Below are 26,692 nucleotides of genomic sequence, written 5' to 3' on the forward strand. Positions count from 1 at the left end.
TCAATCATGATAAAACTGCGAAGAAACAAGACATGAACGCATAGGTTTAATTAATATCTTTTTAAGATAACTGAGAGCTTCCTTATCTAAACATTTCGCACCAGAGTTCCTAGACTTTTGAAATTCATGATTATAATTTATTTATTTATAAATATTGTTAAATCTACCAACGGTTTCAACACTATTACATCATTTTTGTATTTTTAATACATAGTTTCAAATACACCCAGAAAGTTAACAGACGACCTTGTTAAGATTGTCAGAAGACTTTGGATGCAAGCAACCAATGGATATCTGTGGTGAAGACCTATGTCTAACAAAGGACATCCTACGGCAGAAGCGATGATGATAGTAAATATATGGTTGATCTAAAAATAACTAAGTTATAGGTACTCGCAGCTTGCATTAAAATTAAAGTAAAATAAAATTAAAAGTAAAAAGTATTATTTATTTTAAAACTACCATCAGCAATGTCTGTGTCTTCACCAAATTCATCAGCATTTCAGCCGTAAAACATCTTCCGCTAGATACAGCCTTCTCCAAAAATAGTCAATAGGATCAATTGTAAGTGGCCCCCATCAGTGGGTAAACGTTTTATGCTGCCTTTGCAAGTCTGTGGTCTCCACTCCTGAACATCTGACATTTCCCAATTTAAAAAAAATTTTGAGACTTATAGTTGTTTTATAAATTATTAAGAATACAATACACAGAGAGAAAAGTTATTGAGAAAGAAGCTCTAAAAACAAATAAATATTGAAATAACCTAGTCCTGTTTCAGAAAACTTGGCTAGCTTGCTAGCTTCTTTTTTTAACTTTGTAATTGTAATTTTTCTTATAAGCTACATATTAAAGTGCATAATTAAGTTTTAAAGTCAAAGTCAAAATAGTTTTTTTTTACATGAAATCACAACAATCATTTATAATGGTCAGCTTTAAATTACGCTTACGTTAGTTCGTAACGCGCCACCTACTGAGAAAAAGAAATAAACACAGCGGGGTCTGCAACATTTTCTTTATTTAATGCTTTCCAAAAAAAAAAATATTTTCTTAAAAGTCGAACAACTCATTTCTAAATATCTTTATTGCAATAGAGTGATATTATAGAATTTTCTTCTCATTCTTTCCTTCAGTTGTTCACACAATTGTGAGAGTTTTATTAACTAATCATGTATATCTTGTGTGTTGTATATCTACTCTGCTATCTTCAATTACCTAGACTTACATAGCATCGGCGACCTGCTGTACTCAGGGCCACGCTAAAGAAGGTCATGATATGATAGCCTTGAAATAAATAATTCAATAAGCGTATCAAATGGCTAGCCACTCCCGTGAGAGTAAAGGTATCGATTTCACAACTTGCTGTGCTAACGTTACCCCACTGGTCACACTACGCTGACTGTACTTTCTTATTGAGCGTTAGGTTACAAAAATAAATCTTAAAACGTACGAGTTTTTAATTAGTAAAATGATAATCAACGCATATATCTTTATAAATAAAAATATCATCGCTTAATATATTGTTTGAGAAACTGATGCCTGCATTAGCCAAGCATCAATTTTTTTACATTTCCATTAAAACACGATGAATGATCTTATAAAGAGAAAAGAGGCAACAATTGCGAGTAAAATTGCAGAATCAAACACGCATATAAAAACATCTGTATCTAGATACTGCCAAGCATTTGTTGTCAATTAAAACAAAAAAGCATGTTAGCATTATCTTTCGTTAAACACATTAATATTAGTCTTGTAACGTGTGATGTAGTATAATATCTTACGATGTATGCTGGGAATTTCTTTAGGAGATCGGAACAATCATGAATAGGCCTGGAGACTAATAAAAATGACTGTCATAGAATAGAGCATTGGCAAGAACTGGCAAGGGGCAGATCACCTAGCGCAGAAACGATAGCAAGAGACCACGTAAAGCCACAAGGTAGACAGACAAATATGTTACGGTCGTTGGAAAACGCATTTCCAGAAATGATGACTCGCAAAAAACAAAATTCGATTTTACAAGACACATATACTTAAACATAGAGCTTAAATTATCTATGAAGAGTCCAATTGCTGTTGATATCCTAGCTATCCTTCGAAAACCAACAGTAGAAAATCAACGAACATACATATATTTATTTATTTATTCACATTGCGTAACAGCGGACTTAATGCCTCAGAGACCTTTTTTATTATTCATGCCAGTGGTACAAAACATATCAAGTAGGCAGATGTGTATATTATATCATAATATATTTATATATATATATATATACATAAGAAAGAGAAAGAAAGAGAGAGAGATGATGAAACATATACTATCTAATTACCAATATACACATACTTAAATAGGAGAAACTTAATGTCGTATAATAATCTGTTTTACTACTAAGACTATATTTAATGCTGTGGAAACAATAACAGTGAAGCAACGACTTGACCAAAGCACCTCTTATAAAAGCAATTTATATTCATATATGTATATGTGAGGCATTTATGACTGAACATTTCGTGAGTTGTTTACATTTTAGGTGTAATTTTAGAGTTAAAGTTATTATAATATAGAAACTCTGTTAACACAAGATATTAAATGTTTAAAGATTTATGTATAAATCTAAGATCTTATAGTGTGCTAAATAATAAAAAATATGTAATAATTAGCACTAATAACGTGGTCACTGGAAATACATAATAGTTTCTTTAACTCAACGGCTCGATATCTTTTATTTATTTATTTAGTTTTACATACATTTTTACAATATGAATAACATATAATATCTTAAAACTTTGAGCGAATTTTTAAAGACTTTATGTTTTTCCAAATTACCTGTAACTACCTTGAAATACTAGCGACAAATTAAATTCTAACTTAAAACTGAGTCCGAGCTAGCTGTCTACCGGCTAGTATCACATAGGTGCAAAGATGCTCTAATCTATGTAATGATATATGTAGATAGCACATACCTTACATTTACAAACCTATAAATTGCTTGATATATACTAAAAAATGTGATTTGAGGAGACATTTAATACCTTTTGTATGAGTTTACTTCTGTTTCTTGCTTTTCTATACTCGTTATTAAAGAGAGGTTTTACATAGCTTTTTGTTAGTGATGTTCCTGTGTTGAATAAATTTTGAACAGTATAAAGTATGCCAGGACAGCAAAAGGTAATATAACTATTTTTCGACACAAGTGTATTTCGGTACAGTGCGTGCCAAAACAGGCCAACGCCTAAAACTCCACCCCCGCATACGGCGCATAGCTTACCGGCCTTCCCAACAAAGGAGATGGTATCTAGCAACCTAAAGCTATACACGGACTTTACAACAAATATTCCGCATTCTGCAAACACTTATGGCTTTAAAATTAAAGTTTAATATCGTTTGGCATAGCTGCATTTATCTTTGTCAGATGCGAGTCCGTAGTACCGTAAGACAACGTCGGGATTGACAAAGGGAGTGAATTTGACTTCGTGACTCATCCGCCAGCGGTGATTATCTTGAAATAATAAGGCGGACGAACTCGTGAGCTGTGCAACGTTCCCTCTAACTGCCGAGCAATATCGGAATGGAAACTTAAATAGGGAAATATTATCTCAATTTTCTATCTATACGCTCCGCAGTGGTCGAGTTTTAAAACGTATTTGTGAGCCGCGATGGTATCTATAGATGCTTTTTACACGGCTCGAGGTTAAGGAACATTTTTCTTGATTACAATTGAAATCAGATTCGGCAGAGTACTTTAAATTTAATATATATAAAGTCTAAATATACGACAATTTTCTTACAATTAATGACAAATTATTATAATTAAAACAATATTTACTATAGGAACTTTATGGGCATTTCCACATTTAAGAAACAGAAGAGAGTTGCTCGTGCAAGTTATTTGAGCTATATGAGGTATAAAGATTCCTTTAGATGAAAGTTTCGTGAAGAAAAAAATTATGATATCTTTTATTATTTATTCTAATTTGTACCACGCTCGTTGTTTTCGCATTTATTTAGTGGAGACAGTAGGGAGAGGGTTTCCGCTATCTGATACGGATCTTTTTTTTTCCCAGCTGCGAGTCACGACAGCATCTTATTATTTACATTTTTTTATGAGTAAATACACCTAAAATTTACATATATAAAAATTTCGTTTATGACTTTTACTAAATTATTCATTTATTTCTACAATATTTTATTGAAGTCGCTGCAGGCCTTTGAATGTCTTGTGGTATAAGACAGTGTAATGGGCCAACCCATCAAAAAATCCTGCAGTAGATTATTTCTTACGGATGTCCGATAAATTGAACGAAAGTATATCAAAGTTTAGTCTAAATGTAGATAACATTATATATGTTTGTAGTGAGTATTAATAAATACACCAATACCTAACTTTGCGTCGTGGTTACGTTCCAAAAAAACTAAACCAACAAATTAAGATTTTCTATAGCAAACCATGTAAAGATTGAAGATAGGTTCCAGAGTTACGAAAATACTACTTCTTAAAAAGAAAATTGAACACAGTAAACGTTAAAAAAACAAAAATAATATAACTCTGCCAATAAATAAATTGGAAAAATATTTACCTTTTTGTAACCAGAAACAACACGAAAAAATTTATATAAATTTATTATTCTCTTTTTAAAAAAGACACACTACATTACAACACATTACGTAATTGAAACTGAACTCTAGAATTAGCAAAACAAAGTGAAAATAAACTGTATTTAAATTGCGTTTTTTTTTTTTTGGTTAGAAACGCAATCCCCCAGTTTTGATGGCATAGCGCAATTAGAAACAAAAGTGTTGACATCTTTTAGAAGAAAAAAATTTTCAAAAAAAAAAGACTCGAACCCAAAACAACGTAACCTCGAAAATCTAACGACGCACAGTGAAAATTAGTGTTAAATAAGCGGCGACGCAACTTCGAAAAAAACGCAAAACAAAACGACGTGAAGTGAGGTATTGGTGTATAAGAAAAATAGTGATGTACTTAATGTCAGCTCTATAAAGATCTATAAAGATAAGCTTATTAAATCTTTTCCTAGATACCATAAAATATTAACTCTTTACAGAATATATGATTTGTATGTAACGAAATATACCTCTGTATATTGTTTATAGGTGTGAAAGCTTTAAAACGTGTTGTAGTTATCTTCGCGGACTTTGTATAAACAGAAGTTATTGGCACATCGCATTCCAATAGAGAGCATAAATCAATGTAATACATTTCAGAGTAATCACTTTATACACGTTGATTGGAGAGAGGTGTAAAAGGTTTAAAGATTTTTGCTGGCAAATTATGTATACATTTAACCCTTTAAAAACTTTTACATTCTTTTGCACACTTTGTATAATAACTATTATAAAAACAAAGGAAAGAAAAACTCTACTTTTAATTTGAATAATTAAAAAAAAACTTTCCTCATGTGTACGCTTTGTGTGTTTGTTGACTCGGTCAACTGACTTAAGTAGCTCATTTAAAATCATATAAACATGAATATGATGCAAACATTTACTAACGAGTATATACACTATACGCGCCATCTTCCTGGTTACAATGCAATGTGTTTATAAAACGGCTAATTGAAACAGAAGTATATTATTTAAATACAAATTGATTATAGGTGTAATAGCTTTAAAGGAGTGAATGTTAAACTTATTTACTGTCTAATTATTTATAGTACAGTAGCAAGAAAAAGGGTTACCAAAATTCTTATCATTACATATTAAAATTAAGTATCTTATGTAAAGTCATCGGCCTGACGTATTCCAAAAAAAAAAAAATTAATGTTACATATTTCAAAAGTATAATTGAAAATAAAAGCTTTATAAGTTTCTGCTGTCAAATGCGCAATACAACCTCTTCAAAGATTTTATACCTATATCCAATCATTGTGTATGACACGCACTTAAATCTCCGTAATATATATCTAACAATAGGTCATTTCAGCCTTTAAACGCCCACTGCAAAAAATAATTTCCCCACAAAGATATCTATGGGGAGATATACCATAATCGCCATGCTAGGCAGGCGAGACGGCGAGTGTGATACGTAGTGGACGCTGCTGTCCATACTCTGGAAGATAATTAGTGAGCAGTGGCAATCCTATATAATAGTATATAGTATATATATAGTAATCCTATATAATAGTGTAAAAGTGTGAATTATATAAGATCGTATGCCGGGTTCCTTGACCTACGATCGCAAGTATCAATCGTCGTCAAAAAAAGCTTACAAAAAGTACATGCACTCTATTTCTTTATATTATTTCGAATAAGCTTTGATAACTACCTTAGTAAAGTCAACACATTAATATAACACACATTAAACATGTTTAAACACATAAATAGTTTTATTGGTTCCAATTTTCTCCATACTGCAAGAAAATCGCTAGTTCCTCTTTTATCGACAATTTAATTATGTTATAAGTTAGCACTATACTAATATTATGTTTATTTTTGAAATATATTAATAAAAATAGTCCAGGAAACTTATTATAATAAAATTAAATAAGTGGATTAATTGGCCACCTGGATTAATTACACACATTGATCATAAATATATATACACATATATATATATATATATATATATTTAAGATCAATGTGTGTAATTAATCCACGTGTGTGTGTGTGTGTGTGTGTGTGTGTGTGTGTGTGTACTTATATTTATCATATAGTGGTAAATATATAGTGGTAAAATATGCTTATTCATTATTTTATTAATTCTGTATTAACATATATATGTGGGGGTGTTGCATTGAAAACATTTGATTAAAACCAGTAACTTCAATTAAACGGAAACACTCGCACATTCGTCGTAAATCGCAATTCTGACAGTCCTCTGTCAATGTCAATCTTTACATCCTTCTATCCTAATGTTGCCCGATATCCACTTCTCTCTCTCTCTCTCTTTATATATATATTGATATAAACATATACCCTTACATGTTTTATATATATGATTGATTATAATTAGTGAATATTGTATGCAATTATTTACCTACACTTCTTATTGTTGATTCTCTGGCATGCAAGTCTTATATTTAATGGTATAGTCTTACCGTGTAGACATATAAAGTGTAGACAAAAAAACTCTTATGTACAGCTTTAATTAACCAATCATTCACGCCAATAAAATAACAAAGAGTCGATCGGCATCGTGTGGGGCTCGTCGTTCAAGGACGACGCGATGCATTATTCCGAATCGTTCTAATCAATTCCGCGCGCAAATAGCGTGGACGGAGTTTTTAAAAACTATGGACCTCGGAACACTATTCACTAGCTCGGCGGCTTCGATCAAAGTTGAAGTTACGTGATTTTTAAAATGCTAATAATACGCTAGTGATTTTATCGGTATTAGCTTTCTAAAGTTTTGCAATCTCTGACTATATAATGGATTGAAATGACATTGTTCCTCATAACTAACTTATAAATTTGAACAAACCTTAATGACATTAGTCAAATTCTCTTTATAAAGTAAGTAAGTGTAAAGTTCTCGTCCCAAGTAGAGGTCCATTTGGGGGACGTTTTAGGCCTAGTCACTTCATAGAATACCTGCCAAAATGACCCAATAAGCGGCCAACTTAATCCTGTAATAACTCTGTTTAAAAAACTTAGTCAACGTTTCCAATAGATCGCCAAAGCTTTGTAACTAAACTGCCAATCCAGTGAAATTATAGTATATAGCAGTCCGAGCCGAAGCTTTCGAGGAAGCTCTGGAACTTCACTACCTTAAAATAGGTTTTAGGCTGATTGCCCTCAACCGTTCCACTTACACCCGCGCAATCTACAAATGCTAATCGAAACCTCTAAGTAATAAAGCAACAGTGTGAATCCAGACAAAATAAACACAAAAGTGATTTCCATAACAAGCCAGCTCTTCAACTTGTTTTAAAAAAAGTTGTCGAAAATATCTATATAAGCGTCAAACAAGAGTTACTTTCCTCTTTGATATAGCATCACCTAAATATATTTGGAATGAAATCAATTGTAAACTGTTTTCAATTGGTAATGATGTTGAGTATACAAGGCTTAATGAACGTCCCACGATTGAAATAATTACTTTAATAAAACAGCAAGTGTAGTCACTTTATTCTATATCTTTATCTGACAAAGAAGCCGAGGTAATATAAAATAACATTAAGGAAATGAAATCCACCTCCATTACAAGTGTATTACGTATATCACTAACAATATATGACTAACAAAGGTTAAAAATACACAACTATTAAGCAACTTTTACCTCCATTATATTTTAGTAATATATTATTTTAATTAAAACCATTCGTGGTCTGTTTAATTTTGACAGGAAGTAATTGTATGTTAGAACTGGAAATGAATAAAACAGCACAACCTTCGCTATAAAAATACTTGAAATGCGTTTATTTCACGAATATTATCGAAAAATTTAACTATTGAGTTATTCTATTGCGTAACAAGTCGCCCTGACTGACTTCGTATTGCAAATTTATTAGCCAGTAACAATAAAAATATAAAACGTATTGTTATTTAGTAATCACTTCCTTTATTATGCTAATTTATTTATTACAAACATCCGTAAATTACAAACATAACTTTTGATTTGATGATTTTTATAATTGCAAGTTTAACATTACCGCGTTTTTTGTGCTTTTATTTAATTTATTACTTTTGTACACGCTGGAAAATATATGCACAGTTGCGTAATATATATAATAATATAAGTATATAATAAAAGTGCAATAGGCTGTTTTATCACACGAGACAATATCTTTCAGACAACCATAGTATGGAAACAGTAGAGAGATGAATAACAGTAAGTTAACGTGTACACATATGTATGTAAGATACATACTCATAATAAATACAGTATAATACATAAATATAATTACAATAATAAATAAAAGCATCAAATGTTTCACAGCTGCTGTCATGTTTTGATTTATTCTGTGCTTTGCAAAGGGATAAACTAAATAATTACTATATTACACACAATTTTTTATTCTCTTTCCTCCTTCAGGTCCTATTTTGTTCCTTAAAGAAATTGTATTGTAATAAGTAATAATTGTATCAAAAAATTGGTAGGGTCGTTCTCGAAGTTTTGCGCTTAAAAACGCGTATTTTATTATAACATTTATAAAAAGAGTCAAATCAAAGTCACACAAGAAACAAGGAAGAGAGCTATGGTCGAAGTTTCGCTATGAGATAGAATCAGATATTGGGATATCCGCAGAAGAACCAAGGTTACTAGCTCAAAGAATTGCTCGTAAAAAGCAGTAGTGAGTGGGGCATATTTCTCGTGCAACCGATAACCTTGGGGCCGGAAGGATCTAAAGTGGCGACGACCAACCGCTAGACGCGGTGTGGGTAGACACCTACCAGGTGGAACGACAACATAGTGTTGCTGGAGTAGCGCAAACCTGGTCGTCATGCCGATTTTTGACCTGGCATTTTGGCCGAAAAGAAGAAAAATAACAAAAGAATCCAGTATTGATGTCAACTAATGTATTAATCTTTAACAACAATCAATTACATCTTTTATGATTGATACATCGATTGACTTTAGTAATAATCCGTTGAAAATCTAAAGACTCCTTTCTTACTTCAACTATCTTCAAATGTTCGCTAGCTACTTATGAATATTTTAATTTACTCAGTGGTATGTAAAGGGAAAGAAAAGTGTTTTCTTTGCATTACATCAGTAGGATGTTCACTGCGGAACAAAACGTTCGTACATAAATTTCATCTACTGATCTTCTCATTACTGATTTGACCATGCAAATAAATACTGAACACAGCCCTCTCCATGGTTCATTAAGACTGTAGTTAATAATAAGGCACAGAGCAAAGCATCACGTTTCGATTCCATAAGTCATGGCATTATATTATTTCACCTAAGAATGTCTTCGCAATTTTTCCATTTTTTTAATCTCCGAAGAAACTATCTCGTGCTTTAATGTAAATATTAAAAAAAGATGGCGGAATTGACCAAGCCATTCTAGAATTTGGCACATAAAAACATATTTGGACATTAATTTAAATTTTTATACACATAAAGGATCCAGGATGCTTGTATAACGAGCCCATGAATAGATGCAAATTAAAGTTCAGCTGATTGTAGTCCGTCTGCTTACATAAAAACGACTAAGTTTCGCCGTCATTACGACTGACTGCAGTGACGTAATACAGCGTTTCGTCATTGATAAACATCGACATTAAATGTCCCGTTTTGGTGTAACATCTAGAGCGGTTTCACTGCAGCCGTTTGTAATAAATAACTTCGGAGCTCCGTGAGCAACTGCTGCCTGTGCTGCGTGAACGACAGAGGGAACGGAGCGTATTAATGTTAATGCTCGAAACACGAAACACATTGCAAAAGGAGCCTTTTGTTCAAACTTTACGGACAATACACAGATAAGCATTTACTTGGTGTATGGTAGAGGCGTTAAGCGGCAGAAAGTAAGCGGCAAAAACAAAACTATATATTTAAATTAAGAACGTTATAATGTCGTTTAAAAGTGAAAACATGGCCGCTCAACGGAAAAATGACTCGACTCAAATAAATATGAATTATCATAAACACAGACAATTTTGTGTACGAGTTTATTTTCATAAGTAAAATAAGAATAATTATATACAGCTTTTCTTAATTAATCTTAGACATTATTGTATAAAATATTCATCGTCATTGTAGTCGTAAGACGTCCACTGTTGGACATAAGCTTCCCAATAGATTTCCAATATGAAAAAAAATTTACAAGCGGCCTGCATTCTTCCAGCGTCTTTAAGGTTAATAAATAAAAAAAAGTTTGGGTTTAAAAAAGTCAATCGCCGTGAATGTTATATAAATACAAAGATTTAATTAAATACTTCAATAACTTTTTTTTTTCTACAAATGTATAAAACATTTTGTGCTGGAAAAATAAAAAAAAACTAATTTTGTTTATTTATTCTGATAAAATCATTACCTAAGAATATAATCAAAAGAAAGTTAAAATATTCCCAAAAGATATTGACATACTTATTTTAAATCCACTCTTAAGTGCAGATATCGACCTACACCAATCTGGTACTAACATCTCGGGCCATTATATGAGCTAGGTCTCACCTATTGCTCTGACAGGAAAACAGATTGCATGACCAACGCGCCTAGTCGCGCCAACAATTCTTTTGAAAATAACGCACTATTTTTGTTTTAATTATCATTAGTAGCTTGCTATAACAAACGGAGTTCTTCCATTGACTTTTTTACTTTTTTTTTCTTTTATCTTAACAATATATAAAACCTCTTTGCTGAAGTAGAAAAAGTAAGAATAAAATTACAAACAAAATTGATTTATTCATTATCTATACAAATAAATAAAATTGGAATATATGTTTGTAATATTAAAATTACCGCTTTTTACGTATATATGGTTAATATACAAAAATATTATTTTTTTAATTTTTGTCTTTCTGTCCGTATGTTCCGACTAACCTATAAAATGGCTAGACAGATTTTGACGGGACTTATAAGTCGAGTAAGAGTAATTTAGACTATTCTTTAGAAAAATTCTTAAACGAAAAAAACTAAATAATATATTTTTTTTGATAATTCCATGCGATCCACAAATAATCCACGCAGGCAAGGTCACGGACATAGCTAGTTATAACATTATACAAAGAATTGAGAGTAATTTCAATAGTATAAATATAATGTTTCTATATTAAGCAAAGGAGATACAAGCGTCTTGTTATAAAAAATATTTTTAGTTAATGATTTATTGTATGTTTCAAAAATATGAAGCCTTAGTAGTGTTTTCATTAATGTGTGGTTTCCGCTTTCACGGCATCACTTATATGAATTTGGAGATTACAAACTTCCAATACAAAATAGTTTTGCGGAATTTTCTTAACGTCAATGCGTAACGTCTTCGGGCAACTCTTATATTGTGTCGTCGGTGCGTCTCATTTATATATTTACTTTTTAATAATTAAGTGTTTACAGACGTAAATACAGTATGATTGCAAACAGGTGTAAAAGGTTTAAAGAATTGAATGCTGATTAGTCATTTAAATTTGTTGTCTTTAAATTTTTTACACCTATTTCCAATCATACTGCATAAAGTGATTAAAATGCCATTGACCGATAACTTATTTACCGTCGGATAGACATTAAACAATAATTACATTTAATGTAATCCTAATTTTGAAAAAACTTTTTTTACGATATTATCAATACGTTATTAATTATTTCTAAAATCATTGATATTTTGATTGTAGATGTGTCATATACTCGAATTTTGGGGGAGGCCTTTACCTTACAGTGGGCGACGCGTCAATCTGTTGACGTGATGTTGAATAAATCTATACAAATACTAGCTGATCCCGCAAACGTTGTTTTGCAAAAAAGATTAAAGTTTTTAATTAACAAATGTAAGATAAGGGTTGATCGTAGAGGGGTGAAAATTTAGGTTTGTATGTATTTTTGTATGCTGTATCATAATAAAATAAAAACCAAAAAAATTGTCTAAAAAATTAAAAAAAAATTTAGGGGTGGGCCACCCTTATCACTTAGGGGTGTGGAAAATAGATAGTAGCCGATTCTCAGACCTACTGAATACGCATGTAAAATTTGGTAAAAATCAGTCTAGCCGTTTCGGAGGCGTTCAAGTTCGAACACCGTGACACGAGAATTTTATATATTAGATATAAAATTAGAACGTCTGATTGTAATATTAAAATAACCGTACTTTTATATATAACTTTTGACTACATGCGTATGAATATATATACGGGACATATGCCAAAAATAAATAGTTTTAAATTTTTGTCCGTCTGACCGTCTTTGTGATTGTTCCGGACCTTGGAAATGGCTGGACGTATTTTAACAGGACTTATACCGGCAAGTAGGCGATGTAATAATGAGTAATTTAGACTACTTTAATTTTACTAAAATACTTAAAACAAAATATTTTTTTGTTAAATTCCACGCCGCCGAAGTCGCATACACAGCTATAGTTAATAATAATAAAGATAAATATAAACAAAACAACGTTGTACACTAAGTTAGGACTGGAAATAAAGACAAGTTTACTATATATATCTCTACACTGCATTAAATAAGTGCCGCGTAAGGACTTTGAATTTTCAAGCAATAAATTTTAAAAATTCAATAAACAAAAAAATTACAATTCCTGTTACAGTGTAAATGTTCCAACAACTGTTTTTTTATCTGTGAAAAAGGTAAATAAACACCGATGAATTTATTATAACGGTCTTCTCAGATAAGGACACATTTAGTATTATTTTAGCTTTATTTAAAATAAAGGTTGTCATTATTAGAGGAGCTGAATTTGACACTAGTTTACATCAAAGTGGGCGTTTTTAACGTCATTTTCTTGACTATCTCTGATAAAAAGTATATAAAATGATATGAATAATTGAATAATCAAGCCATGGAGAAGGTGGTACTTGGAATTTCTCCACGAAATCGAATTATAAATTTTATTTAAATAATTAGAATGGAGACCACGGCAGGCGAAACACAGAACGTGTGCTTACAAGGTTTGTTGGTGGACATCGTCTTTGTTTTTTTAACGTGCTTCAACAATTTCAAACAAGGAACTCATTAGGTTCGTCATAAAACTCTGGATACAGGCCGCTTCCAACAGATCCTTTTCAATATCTACGGGGGAAGCAACAGCACTGAACGTCTTACGACTAAAATAGTTATGATAAAACGAAAGAAACGTGTGACAAGCCGGCTTGCAAGCTATAACATCTTTCTTTTTCGTTTTTATCTGCGATCAGTCTCAGGCTATAAGCAGATTTCTATTCCTCATTTCACGCGCTACTTAGCAGGATATACCTCATCCTTCACCAAGTTTTTGCATGTCATAAAGATTCATTCATTTCGAGGAGTTATAACGATTAAAAATATTTTCTATAGAAAGCGGTGCATTCAATAAACATTATCAGGTTTATACGATGAAAGACTAAACAAAATGTTCTAAAAAAAATTAACCAATGTTCTCATAGACCAGACGCTATCGCAGGGATATATCTCGGATGAGGAAAGTCGCGGTATAAGCACGTTATTGTGTTTATTGTCCGGCGTGGACAATGGCTCGGATAATTATGGTGAAGGCGACGCGTGGGAGGCCGGCACACATCCTTCGCTATCTCCTATCTAAGCCCGCTAATAAGAGGCCTCCGACTTGTGTTTCACGCTGAATTTATGCCCGCAACATGATTTCGACATTACTCTTAACACTATAGTGGACGCTTAAACAATTTTTATTAAACTTTATCAAGTTATCCGTCCTCACTTGATCGAGCTGAACAAACATTTATATCTCTCTTGAATACTTGCCATTTGTTATATAAAGAACACATGTTAGTTGACTTTTATCTCGCTCTTTTGCTATTGTATTCATTACATTTTTTTGCCCTTTCATCCTTTTTAGCTTTAATTAGTTTTTGTCTGTAATTTATAGCATAATCTAAATGGTAGTATTTATATGCTTAGTTTTTAAGATCCAGTGGAGATCTAGTAAAAATAAATTGAGCTGCCAACGTGAAAACAAAGTGATTATACAGAAACACATATGGTGTATTAGCGAATTTAATTTCATTTATATATTTATGCCAGAATGTATATACACATAGCATGACATGTATATATGTTAATCTTTCTCTCTAGTTACTGTGAGCTGTCGGCGCTGCTAGCTACATTGCTAAAAAACGAGCTAAAATTTTAAATCCTCCCACTAGTAAATTTAGTTTCGTCATTGTGCGCAATTTGAATGTAATATGGCACGTTTCTGTGACACGGGTATACTGTTCCTTCGTTCCTACGGGTTATATTAGAAGCAGTTCTCGTTCCATAGCTGATGTCGGCATTTTGGCTGCTTCGATAGTTTTCGGTGTTGAAGATTTCTTATTTCTTAACTTTTTCCCTTCTGGTGGTCCTCCTAAGTGGGCGTGTCTAGTCCGTGTGATGATTCATATTGATGGGCTGCCTGCTCTTAGAAGGCGATGCTCGATCCCTTTCGGGTTTAGTGGATCGATTGGTAGTAAAAGGTAGAGTGACCAAAGCTTTGTTTTAGAAGTTTAAATCTTTGGTCAGTAATTTGCCGATATCTAATTTGTTACGATGGTTTTCGGAGTTTTTCAAGTATGTTCTTGATGCCTCTCCGCAAAAATTCATTGTCGGAAGGGTCAAATCGCTACAAATATCGATATTCCTTTGGTTATAAATTAATCGTCGTTAGAGGTTACGAAAATTTTAACCATAAACTACTTTCAAAACTCGGCTAGTTTCGGTGGACCCCTCGCAGTTACTGAATATGATATATCCAAACAAGTAAGATAGGTGAAGCCAAGGTAACATTCTTATTCTTTTTTATCGAAAGCAGATAAATTTTCGAACCTTCATTTTTTTGTCACATCAACATAGAACCCCGTGTGGATCTCCACTGGAACCCTAGAGGTCCAACTAGACTGCTTCAGAAACCTTTAATGTAGATGGATAAAACGATACATATAATTTATAATATCAGATAACGATCCGTTATTAGAATTACTATAAAAATAGCAAAAGCTAGTTATTTCTAACACATATTTATTGAGTATTTTTTAAATTATTAAAATTCCGATGAATAACCCAGATATTTCTAACACGATTCATAATTACGTTTACAGTGAAAATATTTTTATTTTTGTAGCTATTAGTTATTAATAATAGACTCCCAGAACGTAATATTTGAAGAAAACATGCCGAGAACTCGTTTCAATAGAGGCTCCGAACTAGGTCCGGCCTTGACTAACACGTGTGACAGGCTCTGTAGGATTTACCCCCGTATTGGCTGACAGCGCTGTTAAGACGAATAATTATATCTATTTGTGTATAAACTACAAAATAAAACTGCTTTACCACATTCAGTTTCTCTTAATAAAAAAAGACGTAATTGTACATTCTGGTTACTGGGTAGTATTTTTAACACCGACTTAATTACACAGCGAATATTCCATTTTACATTTATTTAGCTTCTTAAATGAAAAACGAAATCCAATTACTGGTGATAAAACGTTTTTATTTTTAAACCCATTAGTACGTTCATCTACACAATACTTCCAACTCGAACTTACACTGATCTTATTTCTACACTCCACAGGAAACGTATTTCTTTGATAAAATATGTAATATGAATTTATAGTATCATATTATGAATGCATGATCATGAAAAAAAAAGAAAATAGCTATAACGGATAAAATAGCATAGCTTAATAGCGTACGTTTGACCAGATTAACTCATGATTTTTAAACAAATTAGAAAAAAACAAATAGACACCTAATAAGTGATATCCGTCGAATAATACCAGAAAGATTTAAATAAAATAACAGGTGCAAAGTTGTCAATCGACGTAAAATGTTTGACCTAGAAAATAAAATGTTCATCTTTCAAATAACATACGAGAGCTTTGAACCTAACAATACCATTTCAAATTCTTATTATGTACAGTTATTTTCCTGTGCATTCACTTATCCGCTGGTTCTTAACACTAATTTATGATTAAATACTTCTAATATCTTTATTTTAACAAAAACCATGTATTGCTTATTTTTAATCTACTCTTCTATATAAAGACAGTTTTAATTTATAACCATCATGTCATCCGATAGACTACCAAAGATCACCACAATAAGCAACTGAAGAAAATTAAATAAATTACTAGAACATAATGACATTATTGTCTGTAAATATTTATATCGCATTGTAAAAAATTAAACTATCAAATGTCAAAACGCCTATCTCTAACTCGCTGGTTTTTTATATGATGCAATCATTAAAAAGAATAAAAATGATGGATATATTTTAAAATTTGATTTATACGATTTCATAATTTTAATTATGTCCTTGGGTCAATTTTATTTAAACAACAGCTAAATTATTATTAGAATTTTTTTACATTCGCACATAACTGGAAACGTGATTATATTTATGCATGTTTTTTCATAGCTAGCGTGGCGGAAGTTACTGGCATGTTCCTACCGGTACCCTTACGTCCCACGGTTGAAGAAAACAGTTATTAGATAATTGACATAAAAGGTATTGCCAACACTCCGTGCAACATAACTGAATATTTTCAAATTATTTCGTCAATATTTGTTATTGATAAACTTTAAAAAATATCCGTTACTAACTTTCGGTTCATAATTAGGATGTTAAGTATTAAAACATCGAAAATCAACTAGCATTTCTTGTTCACAAACTTACGTTATCTACAAGTTTAAAAAGTAAATAAAGCTCACCTCGCAAAGAAAACAGAAAAATAAATATTTTTGTGTCGCACAGTTTAATAATTCACTCAATTTCTTCCGGAGCACAGTGTTCACTTTAAATATTTTTTTTGTGTACCGATATATTAATTTACTCCAAAAAGATAAGAGCGGACGGATCGGTGCCGTTCAAATGGACCAAGCGGCGTCTCGTCCGCTACGAAGCACCGCGTGCATTTCAATGGATGAAAGTGTAAACTGAGGTTTTTGTATAACGCTCTCTCGGTCCTTCTCGTACGCTAGAAAAAGATGGCTGTGCGCGCCTTAAGTTTACGTTTCAGACGGGCCAGCTACTTCGCCCACTATTTTATTGTTATTCTAATTCAATAAATTCTCGAAATCTATCTGGGACCACCCGTCACAGAACTTGTGAAAACAGCCGGTTAAAAAATAAAACTCGTTATTGGTGTTTTATAATTTTTTTTATTTTCTTCCCACAAGTGGCAAGAACCAGAGTAGTGAGCACAAACTATAACGAAAATGGTAACTATTATCAGGGATAACAACTATTATAGCAGACTGGCACAAATTAATTGCCTACTTACTTTTAATTAACAATTATTTATATGAAGACACGGAAAATTGTTGACAAATGTATTCAATTATTACAAAACATTTTGAACTTATTTTTTTTAACAGCGTCTATATTTTTCGTATTATGTTTATTACATAGATTCAATTAAAATTTATTCAAATTACAAATTTCGAACGACTGGTACAAAAGTCAAAATGTGAAATCCCTCAGAGCTCCTACCCTGGCTTATAAGATAATTTATTTCTAATGAATTTTACGGAGTTTCAAGAAAGAAAGAGTAATGATATAATTTGATATGAACTGTAACAAATATGCCTGTAACCAAGGCCGGACAGCCAGCTATCGGTTACATGCCCACTTGTTTCTTGAGCAGAGAGCATTCATTGCAAGATTTAAGACTCGACTTTTCTATGCAGTTTTTTTTTCATTTTTATTTTTTTTTTCTTGTGCCAAATAGCGATGTGTCCGAACGGAAAAAATGCTGCTCTCGTCTCAATACTCCCGCGCTTTAAACATAAGTTGACATATCTTCTTGGCAGAGTGATGTTGCATACATTGAAATAACAATACAATACAGATAAAAAATTTATGCCACTTACAATGTCATTGTGGCTAGGGTATATAGTTCTTATGGGGACGTTTACCACGCGTTGTAAATTCCTTGCACAGATTTCTGTTCCGTTTACATCAGATTGGTTCTCGAGACCGCCAGAATTTCGTGCAAGTGATTTTGCGATTTACAGTAGATACGATGTCAATAACTTTATTGGTTGATGAAGTCATACGGTGCTACAAAACAGGTATTGATATCGCACCGACAAATTAACTAAGTCTGCAGTGAATGTTTTTTAAGGTCCCCTAAATGTCACTGCAAACCGGCGAGTCGTTCTTAACACGGTGTGTCAGAAACAACTCTTGTCCTCAGATGACCTGGACCGCACAGAGTTCAAGAGCATAGGCACATTACATTAGATTATTTACTAATCAAACATAATATTATATGCAGACTTGACACTAACATATTTTTTTTACTTTTTATTTTTTTTTAATCGAGGTATTCTTTTAGCGAATATCGTTAATGGAATAAGTACAATAAATGAACTTATGACATTACATCAAAAAAATTAAAACTGTGATGGACTGAATAGATTACACGTTATGAGAGAAATGAGATGATTTAATTAGTTGAATGAGTTTTAAAAATACCCAACCGTACAAACAATATAATGTAACTTTAGACTGCGTTCCTAATACATGAGATATTACAGTGTACAATGCATTTTATTATATAATCAAAAAAACTACATCGGAGATGGAAACAAAATAATGAAAATGACATTGAAAATAATACAACTGAAAATATACATGAATTTCTACAATATACTAATATAAATACATATAGCTTCTGATGGAAGTTTCGTTATGAATTTTTTTGTGTTTTTTCTTTTTCTTTTTAGTTATTACAAACAGAAGTATATCACACTACAGAAAATATATAAATACATAGAATTATATAAAACACGACACAAAGTAGCAAAGATTGCAGTTTTGTGTGAAAATGTAACTAAAGAAGGCTTTAAATGAAATACATAAATAATGAACGGAGCTCCGATGCAAAGTTAGCAGCGTTACCCATCGCCAACGCCGGGTTGCGACGTGACGTTTGCAGGCGACAGGCGAGCTCCGACATAAACAAAGTATAAAATATAACATATACACTTCTTACGCTTTACATAAACTATAATAACAGTTACGCCTATATGAACTGTTACCATCCATATTTGGAGTTGTAAATTATATTACATTTTAATACTACCCCTGTTTAACATTCTGTCACACCCGCGAACGGCGGTCATTTACACATTTCATGTAGTCCGAGATAAAAAAAAATGCTCGGCGGATCATCGAGAATCTTAAACAGTGGCGGCAAACATTATTATCGAAGACCGCAGTACACCTCGTACAATTAACACACTAGAGGGACGCGCCCTCGCCTAACATAGTCCATCTTCGTACAAAACTTTACACTCCATCCCCAGTCCTACTTTTACATAAAGCGGCCAATCAATAAAATCGCCGCGAATAAAACTTAAGACGTACTGGACAAACCATTAAAACAAACCGTCCTCATAACGACCAACACCAACCTGCGGACATCCAAATATCCGCCATTTTAATATCAAGCCGCACGCCACGATCGATCGTGATGTTTCGAAGCAAGTCATGCAAACTTGCCAACGACTTACGCAACCGGCGCTCCAATGCCAGCGCAGCGCGATACGCGCTCATAAAAAGTTTTCAAAGAAAAAAATTTAGAACATTTTCTATACCACATAAAATTTTGATTCAAATTTAGATCGAAAAAAAAACGTAAACGAAAAAGTACTAACAAAAAAAAATACCTGGTCACCTACACTTTACATTAACAAATTATTTTTTAAACAACTCCGGACGATGTCATTGTAAGAATTATATTAGTATCGTCCTGTGTTTGCCTTGAAATGCCTCCACTTCTATTTATGGTCACATGTCAAACTTTTGTGGATTTTAAACTGTTAAAATACCGAATTTAAACAACAATAATCATAGAAGACAATAAAATATGTAAATTTGCATTTTCAATTAACCACATTATCAGAACCGGAAATCTAAAGTGAAAGCATTTCATCAAACACTTAAATATATATAAATATATATGTATATACATTAATATAAAATCACTACAAAGGAAACAAACTAAATTAGATTTACATTTACTGCTCCCTCGTACATCTACAAGACATAAGATATGTTAGCACATTTTCGGTCTCTTCAGCTGACATTTGCAGTAGAAATTTGTAAAGGCTTCTAATATACCCTATCAATATATTATTGCTAACTTCCTAAAACCACTTGAATTATGCGAGGGAAATATCAAGGGCTAAAATTTCGAAAGTATTTTTTTATGTAGCAACCTTGGCTTTGATGAAGTCTTGAAACCAAGGTTTTTTTTATCTTCGAAAAATTTCGATGGATAAAAGGCTACTATTTACACAGAGGGTATTCATTGCGAATAAGTTATCTGTACTAAAACCACCTTGACACTATATTTAGTTAATCACAACATTCATATTTCCTAGACAGATGGATATAGCTATTATATTGACTTTTGTATCTATTTTACTAAATATAGTGTTAATATGGTCAGCTGTTATATATAGGATAGTATTCAAGCCACGGATGCCAAATTTACAAGTTTGAATTAGACCTCAGATGTTACACAAAAATTACTACTGACACACCACACCGCTTTGTCAAACTAATAATTAAAAATAAAACAAAAATTAAATTCCTTCATTATCATTTCAAATTGAAATTTGTCAAGAAATTAAATATAACATTGTCAATTAATATAGGTACAATGAAAATGAATTAAAAGCTACATATACGAGTATAGTTTGTCAGTAGTATTTAATGATGATAAATTCTGAAGCCCATACGCATTAGCCCTCTTTCATAGAACCGACTAAACAGCTCCAATAAATTTTCACTTTACAGCGAAAATATAAGTCTATGACGGTGGGTTCATTATGTATAAATATATATATAAGAGTATAAATTTCAAAATTTTTCAAGCAAATTAATATTTTTATCTGATCTAATTCATTTTGTATTACTGGCAAGTTTTCGGTTTAATTTTATAACTAACCCTTTTCTCTATGGATCAATGTACACTGTATATTTAGGTTTTATATACACTTTGATATAAAATTTTTACCGAAAATTGCCAGGACAATTTGAAGGCTTATGGATGCGTATGGGCTATGGTGAAGGTCGAAAACATACTTTGTTTATAAGCGGTCAGCGAGTGAGCGGGCGGTCAAGGGCCGCAACGCAGCAGTGTAAAAAGCGCGCGTGCGGGTGGGAACAGGCGCCTGGGCAGCGGAGCGCTGCACTGTGCCTGCGTTTGCGGTCTGCGGACACGAGCGCGTCGTCTGTATTGTCCGCGCCGCTACCGCCCCCTGTACCGCATGCGTACTGCGCGTGCGCAGCGCTGATGTCCGCCAGCAGCTCCTCCCACTCGCGCGACAGTTCATCTCGACGCGGCGCCACCGAGGGTTCCGTATGCGCAGCACACTCGCACGCGCTCTCCTCGCTCCAGATGCTGTGCATGGCGCTGCGCATCTTCTTAGCTGCGCGGCCGCACTCCTCGCACGCCCACGCGTCAGGCTGCTCCGTCTGCGCAGATGCGTCGTTTTGCCTCATTTGAAAACGCAATCGGAAACCGTTGTCGTCCAAGTCCGGACAGCGCTGCGCCGCCGTCAGATTGAGCCGTCCATAGTTGATGCTCTTCGATCTGTATTCAAAGAACGGGTCGAGCGAGCCACCGATGTACAGGCTGCCGGATTCGCTGCGTCGCTCCTCGACGGTATCGAGGTCGCCGCGTATGTCGAACGTATCGCCATCTGCATACCGCGTGATGTCCGACTCTGACTCACGGCGAATTGGCCGAAAGTGTGTGCGAGTGGACGTGAGGAGATCCTCGCGGTCGAGAGACGTGGAACGCGGTTGCTCTTCGACTGCTGGCGGTGGCGCGATGGGGACTTTAGCCTCGTGGCTGCGTCTGCGCGGAGGAACTTCCGCGAACCCGCTGCGCTCCCGACTGTGGTTGATCGCGGTATAAGAACGCATGGTGTGCGCCACGGCCGATAAGGCATCGTACAATTCCTCGCTCTCATACAGGGTAAACGATTCCAGTTCATTTGGCGGCATGGGCTCCACATTATCGCTTAAATTTAGTGGCTTAAAGCGGTCATGAAGAGCATCTGCTATCTTTGATGGAGAGTTGGCACGGTCAAATGTATTTTCAGTAGCATCAGTTGACCAGATGCTCTCAGTCAGAGAAATCAGGCTGCATTTTTCAGCTGATGGGTCGGCGAAAAGATGATCAGACGGTGAAGACAGCAAATCTTGAAAATCTATTGGCAAATCTTGATATTCATCATCTGGTGTATTCTGATCCTTGGACCAAAGTGCTTCAATGCTCCGATCAAATTTTGCCTCAAATTTTGCATACAGCTCTTCCTCCATAGGTGAACGCACTCTTGGGTTTAGATCTTCAGTTATGTCCCAAGCTGTAGCCAAGTTAAAGGTATCCTCCCAGTCTGGCACCATGCTTTCTTTCATTCTCAGCCTCACATCTGTTATTTCCTTAATTTCATCAGTGACAGTGTTTTCACAAGTGCCATAACCCTCATCCAAAGCAATAGCTCTTATGAATTCTTTAACTGGATCTTGGGCCTCCATATCCCACACGCCTTCGTGCGTTACCCACTCGGGAAGACTCTCCTTGCTCTCAAAGGACTTGCTGTAACTATTCCAACGTTTCTTGTTGTTCTTCCTCTGGCCGTGATAAGAGTTACGCCGCTCCTTACCCAATGAATACTTTTTGTTTTTTGAATTCCAATCTTTAGACATAGAAAGTTCACTTTGCATCTTGACTTTTGTGTCGATGGTTGGCTTTCGACACCACGCTGGTGGTGGTAAATAATATTGCAAAGGTGACTCTTGGCCTTTTTTTAGCGCCGGAAAAGCAGCGTAATATCGACGTACTGCTTCACTTTGTTCTAAGGAACACGTGGGCATGCCTACTAATGCAGATCCTTCTTTATCCTTGATGTCTTGTAGACGCGTGCACAACTGATCAACAATATTGTCCAGATTAGTTTCCTGAAACAGGTTAAAATTATTATTGAAGGAGATTTTTAAAAAAATCTATGATAAAACTAAATGAGTATACAGTATAACCAATGCATAACTACTACAAGGAGTAAAATGCAAATAAATCTTTAGAAGTCTAATTTGTATTAATAAGTTTTACATCATAATAAAATCCAAAAAGAAATGCTATATGATACCTGTTAATTACACAATGCAAAATAATAAATATGACGATATAAATAATATTATACATAGGCTGAAACAATGGAACAAAAAGAGGTAGGCATTTAGTGTGGCAGCAAGAGAAGGGTCCAACGAATGTCCAAGTGCAGTATTTCACAGGCAACACATTTATTATCACTTATAGGCACTGTAAATCTAACCACATATTTATATGTTGCTTATGAATATCACTTAACAGTGCATTTAAAAGCAAAGTAAGACCGACCTTTCCATATAGGTTGTTTAGATTGTCTACCATCTTCATTTTAACATTCCCACTCTTATGGTCACTTTCCAGAATAACTGAACACTGCATATCCTCTTGTTAGGGGACAAAACAATCCATTAGTACAAACTACTATTAGTTAAAAACTTAGCAATTATTTAATTATTTTGACATTAATGACTGTTCCACACACAGCTAATGTTCATTATCAGTTGTTTGGTAAACAAATAAGTTTTGTCATTTGCTTTAAGTTGAATATTATGTTCACTTATATCAATTAATAAATGAAAGTAAATTGATTACAATTCTACAGCTAATATGCTTTTGTTTCCCTATTGTTTGAAAACAATAAAATTCTACAGCATTTTATTATATTTACTGCCAAGTAAACAATAGCAAAGTAATGCAAAATAGTCGGCATTAACTTTAATTTCTGTTTTACATTACAAAAAACCTTCCCTAAAATATTAATGACAAATGTTTGCAACACAATGAACATACACAACATTTGTTTACTAATCAGGCCTCACTTGCAATTTAAGATAGATTTCCAATCATAATAGAGCTGCAGAGCTTCTGAAGGTATGTAAACAATGTTAGCTTACCTGTCCCTGGTGTGCGAGTATCAGATGATGAGGCACGGAGTATGTTGCAGCTCTCTCGACGTGGCAGGCCAGCAGGCGTACGCCTGGTTCCCTTTTTTATGCTTACGCATCCTGCCCGCTATAATCTCTAACGTTATCAAACACCGACACCATATTAATAAATCGTGTATCCATTTTTCATTTGCCGTGGGCCGTGTGATTTATCGATCCTTAGGGATGCCTCCGTACTAATAATGCATTCTTAATTTCTTTGGCCTATTCTTTGCTAGCTTCCAGTCGTGTATAAGGCGGCGATTGTCAATTTTAGTTGATTGTATGCAATCGCATTGTCACTAGCTTACGACGAATGACGCACTTCGTGCACCCCTTACTTCTGTAAAGTGAAATTTATTTATTTATAATGTTATCACGTGTTGTTTTGTTGCACAGCACACTATGACTTGCAAGGGCACAAAGAATTTGATGGAAACACCCGCCCCGCCGCGCTAAATGGGTCGATGGCGCCAAATAAACGTCACTCGGGCGAGGGTAAGGCATAAAATTAAAACAGCCTTTTCAAATGACTCTTGACTGATGCATTTGCAAGAATAAACATATAAACTCCTACGATAGGATTAGTCATTTACACCATTTTGCGTTACATCAAGACGTACTTAAGTAAACTATGCAATTTCACAAGAATGAGACAGTATTACATGATACACTTTCACTGTGAATGCGCGATAGGTTTCTCCGCATGTACTGTAAAAATAAAAGAAAAATAGTACAAAACTCACCTGTAACAGTTTATGTGTGGAAACTATCATGATAAATCTATACACACACACCCCACATGAAAAAAAACATGGCAGCCACAATGAGTGAGAGTTAAAAATTATTATTTGCGCAACGCCGTCAAAAGATTGAAGTGACGTCTCGTCAGACACCAATCACGTTCGTTCGATTTTCAAATTTATCAAAGATGGCGGACAGTAAGCTCGTGATTTCGTGATTATGTTTTCACATGTTTATGATTCGTCAAAATGTATGTCTTTACGGCTATTGGCCGCAGAGAAAATGCAACTGCCAATGACCAACTAATTTTAAACCGGATGTAATAGAATTTCGCGCCGCACGATTCCGCGATAATTTGAATTTGGCTTGTGTTATAAATTAGAAGTGAACAGTTTAAAATCTAAAACTTAGATAACGCCTTTTGGTAAAATCATTATTCTTAAAATCTCAACCTTTTTGTTATTTAAACGCCTGACTAGTATTTTCACTCTTTTGGATTCATTTTACTTATTTAAAGATTATTACTTAATAGTACCACTTCCAGTTTTGTTTTTGAGAAACACGATCACGATCTTAGTCATCGTCCAGTCCACCCTAGTTTCTTTAATAATTTGATCTTTTACTTTGAACTGATTTAGTTCTCCTAAAATCATTAAGTTACAATACAATATTCGTATGAGTCTTGGAAATGTGAAATACTCAAGACTTCAGACAAAAGTATAGTAAATTTAAATATATACATGACGTCTTTTAAAACTAAACGTATTGATGACAAGTACGATATTAAAAGAAGTCTAAAATACCGGTAAAACAATTTCTGCACCAAGAAATACCCACTAAGTTAGATCCTTAATCTAATTTAAGTTAGATCCTAAATCTAATTTATAGATCCTACTTTTTTGTTAATGCCGTATGGTTGACTGTCATTGAATTTTAAATTTGTTTTCTATTTTTTTAAATCATTCTACATTTGCATATAATAATGTAAATTTTGCAATCCATAATAAATGAAATAAAACTGCAAATAATATTATATCTTATGACGTTTTTATTCTCTTAAAACTTTATTCTCAGCACATCTAAAAGCATTTTAATATATTCCATATTAATTTTATTACTTTACAAGATATTTTATATATCTTTAGGGTAGATTTATAAATAAATAAACATACAATACACAGGGTTTAATTAACCATAAATATTTATTGCATTACATGCATTATTTATTCTCCATTCTAAATTATATCATACATTATAATAAAAAAAACATGAATTATTTTGGATAATTTGTAGTTATTCAATATTAAACCTTTATGATTCAAAACTTAACTGG

The 26,692-nt window shown here is 33.5% G+C and overlaps 2 protein-coding genes across 4 annotated transcripts in view; both read right to left on the reverse strand.

Annotated features, from left to right (window-relative positions):
- The window catches only part of LOC137918431 (leucine zipper putative tumor suppressor 2 homolog), a 144,657-nt gene extending 127,180 nt beyond the window's left edge, over positions 1-17,477 (reverse strand). Inside the window, exon 1 of the mRNA XM_068761234.1 lies at positions 17,271-17,477. The gene's annotated coding sequence lies outside the window, so the exon portion shown is untranslated. The remainder of the gene's footprint in view (positions 1-17,270) is intronic.
- Positions 17,478-17,877: 400 nt separating this feature from the next.
- Positions 17,878-25,745, reverse strand: LOC137918429 (uncharacterized). 3 transcript variants are annotated; one of them, XM_068761232.1, is made up of 3 exons: positions 25,362-25,745; positions 24,586-24,958; positions 17,878-23,541 (listed from the first exon to the last, which is right to left on the reverse strand). In XM_068761232.1, the coding sequence occupies exon 3, from the start codon at positions 23,455-23,457 to the stop codon at positions 21,673-21,675; it is 1,785 nt and encodes a 594-aa protein (XP_068617333.1). In that variant the 5' UTR covers positions 23,458-23,541; positions 24,586-24,958; positions 25,362-25,745; the 3' UTR covers positions 17,878-21,672. The 3 variants fall into 3 exon arrangements, with proteins under 3 accessions (XP_068617333.1, XP_068617332.1, XP_068617334.1); XM_068761231.1 differs by lacking the exons at positions 24,586-24,958; positions 25,362-25,745 and adding an exon at positions 23,981-24,087; XM_068761233.1 differs by lacking the exons at positions 24,586-24,958; positions 25,362-25,745 and adding an exon at positions 23,730-23,943.
- Between the last annotated feature and the right edge of the window lie 947 nt (positions 25,746-26,692).

This window comes from Battus philenor, unplaced genomic scaffold, assembly GCF_028537555.1.
Source record: "Battus philenor isolate CCGP_79_NKW_IND1 unplaced genomic scaffold, ilBatPhil1.0.hap1 SCAF_14, whole genome shotgun sequence".
In the NCBI taxonomy this organism is placed as follows: Eukaryota; Metazoa; Arthropoda; class Insecta; order Lepidoptera; family Papilionidae; genus Battus; species Battus philenor.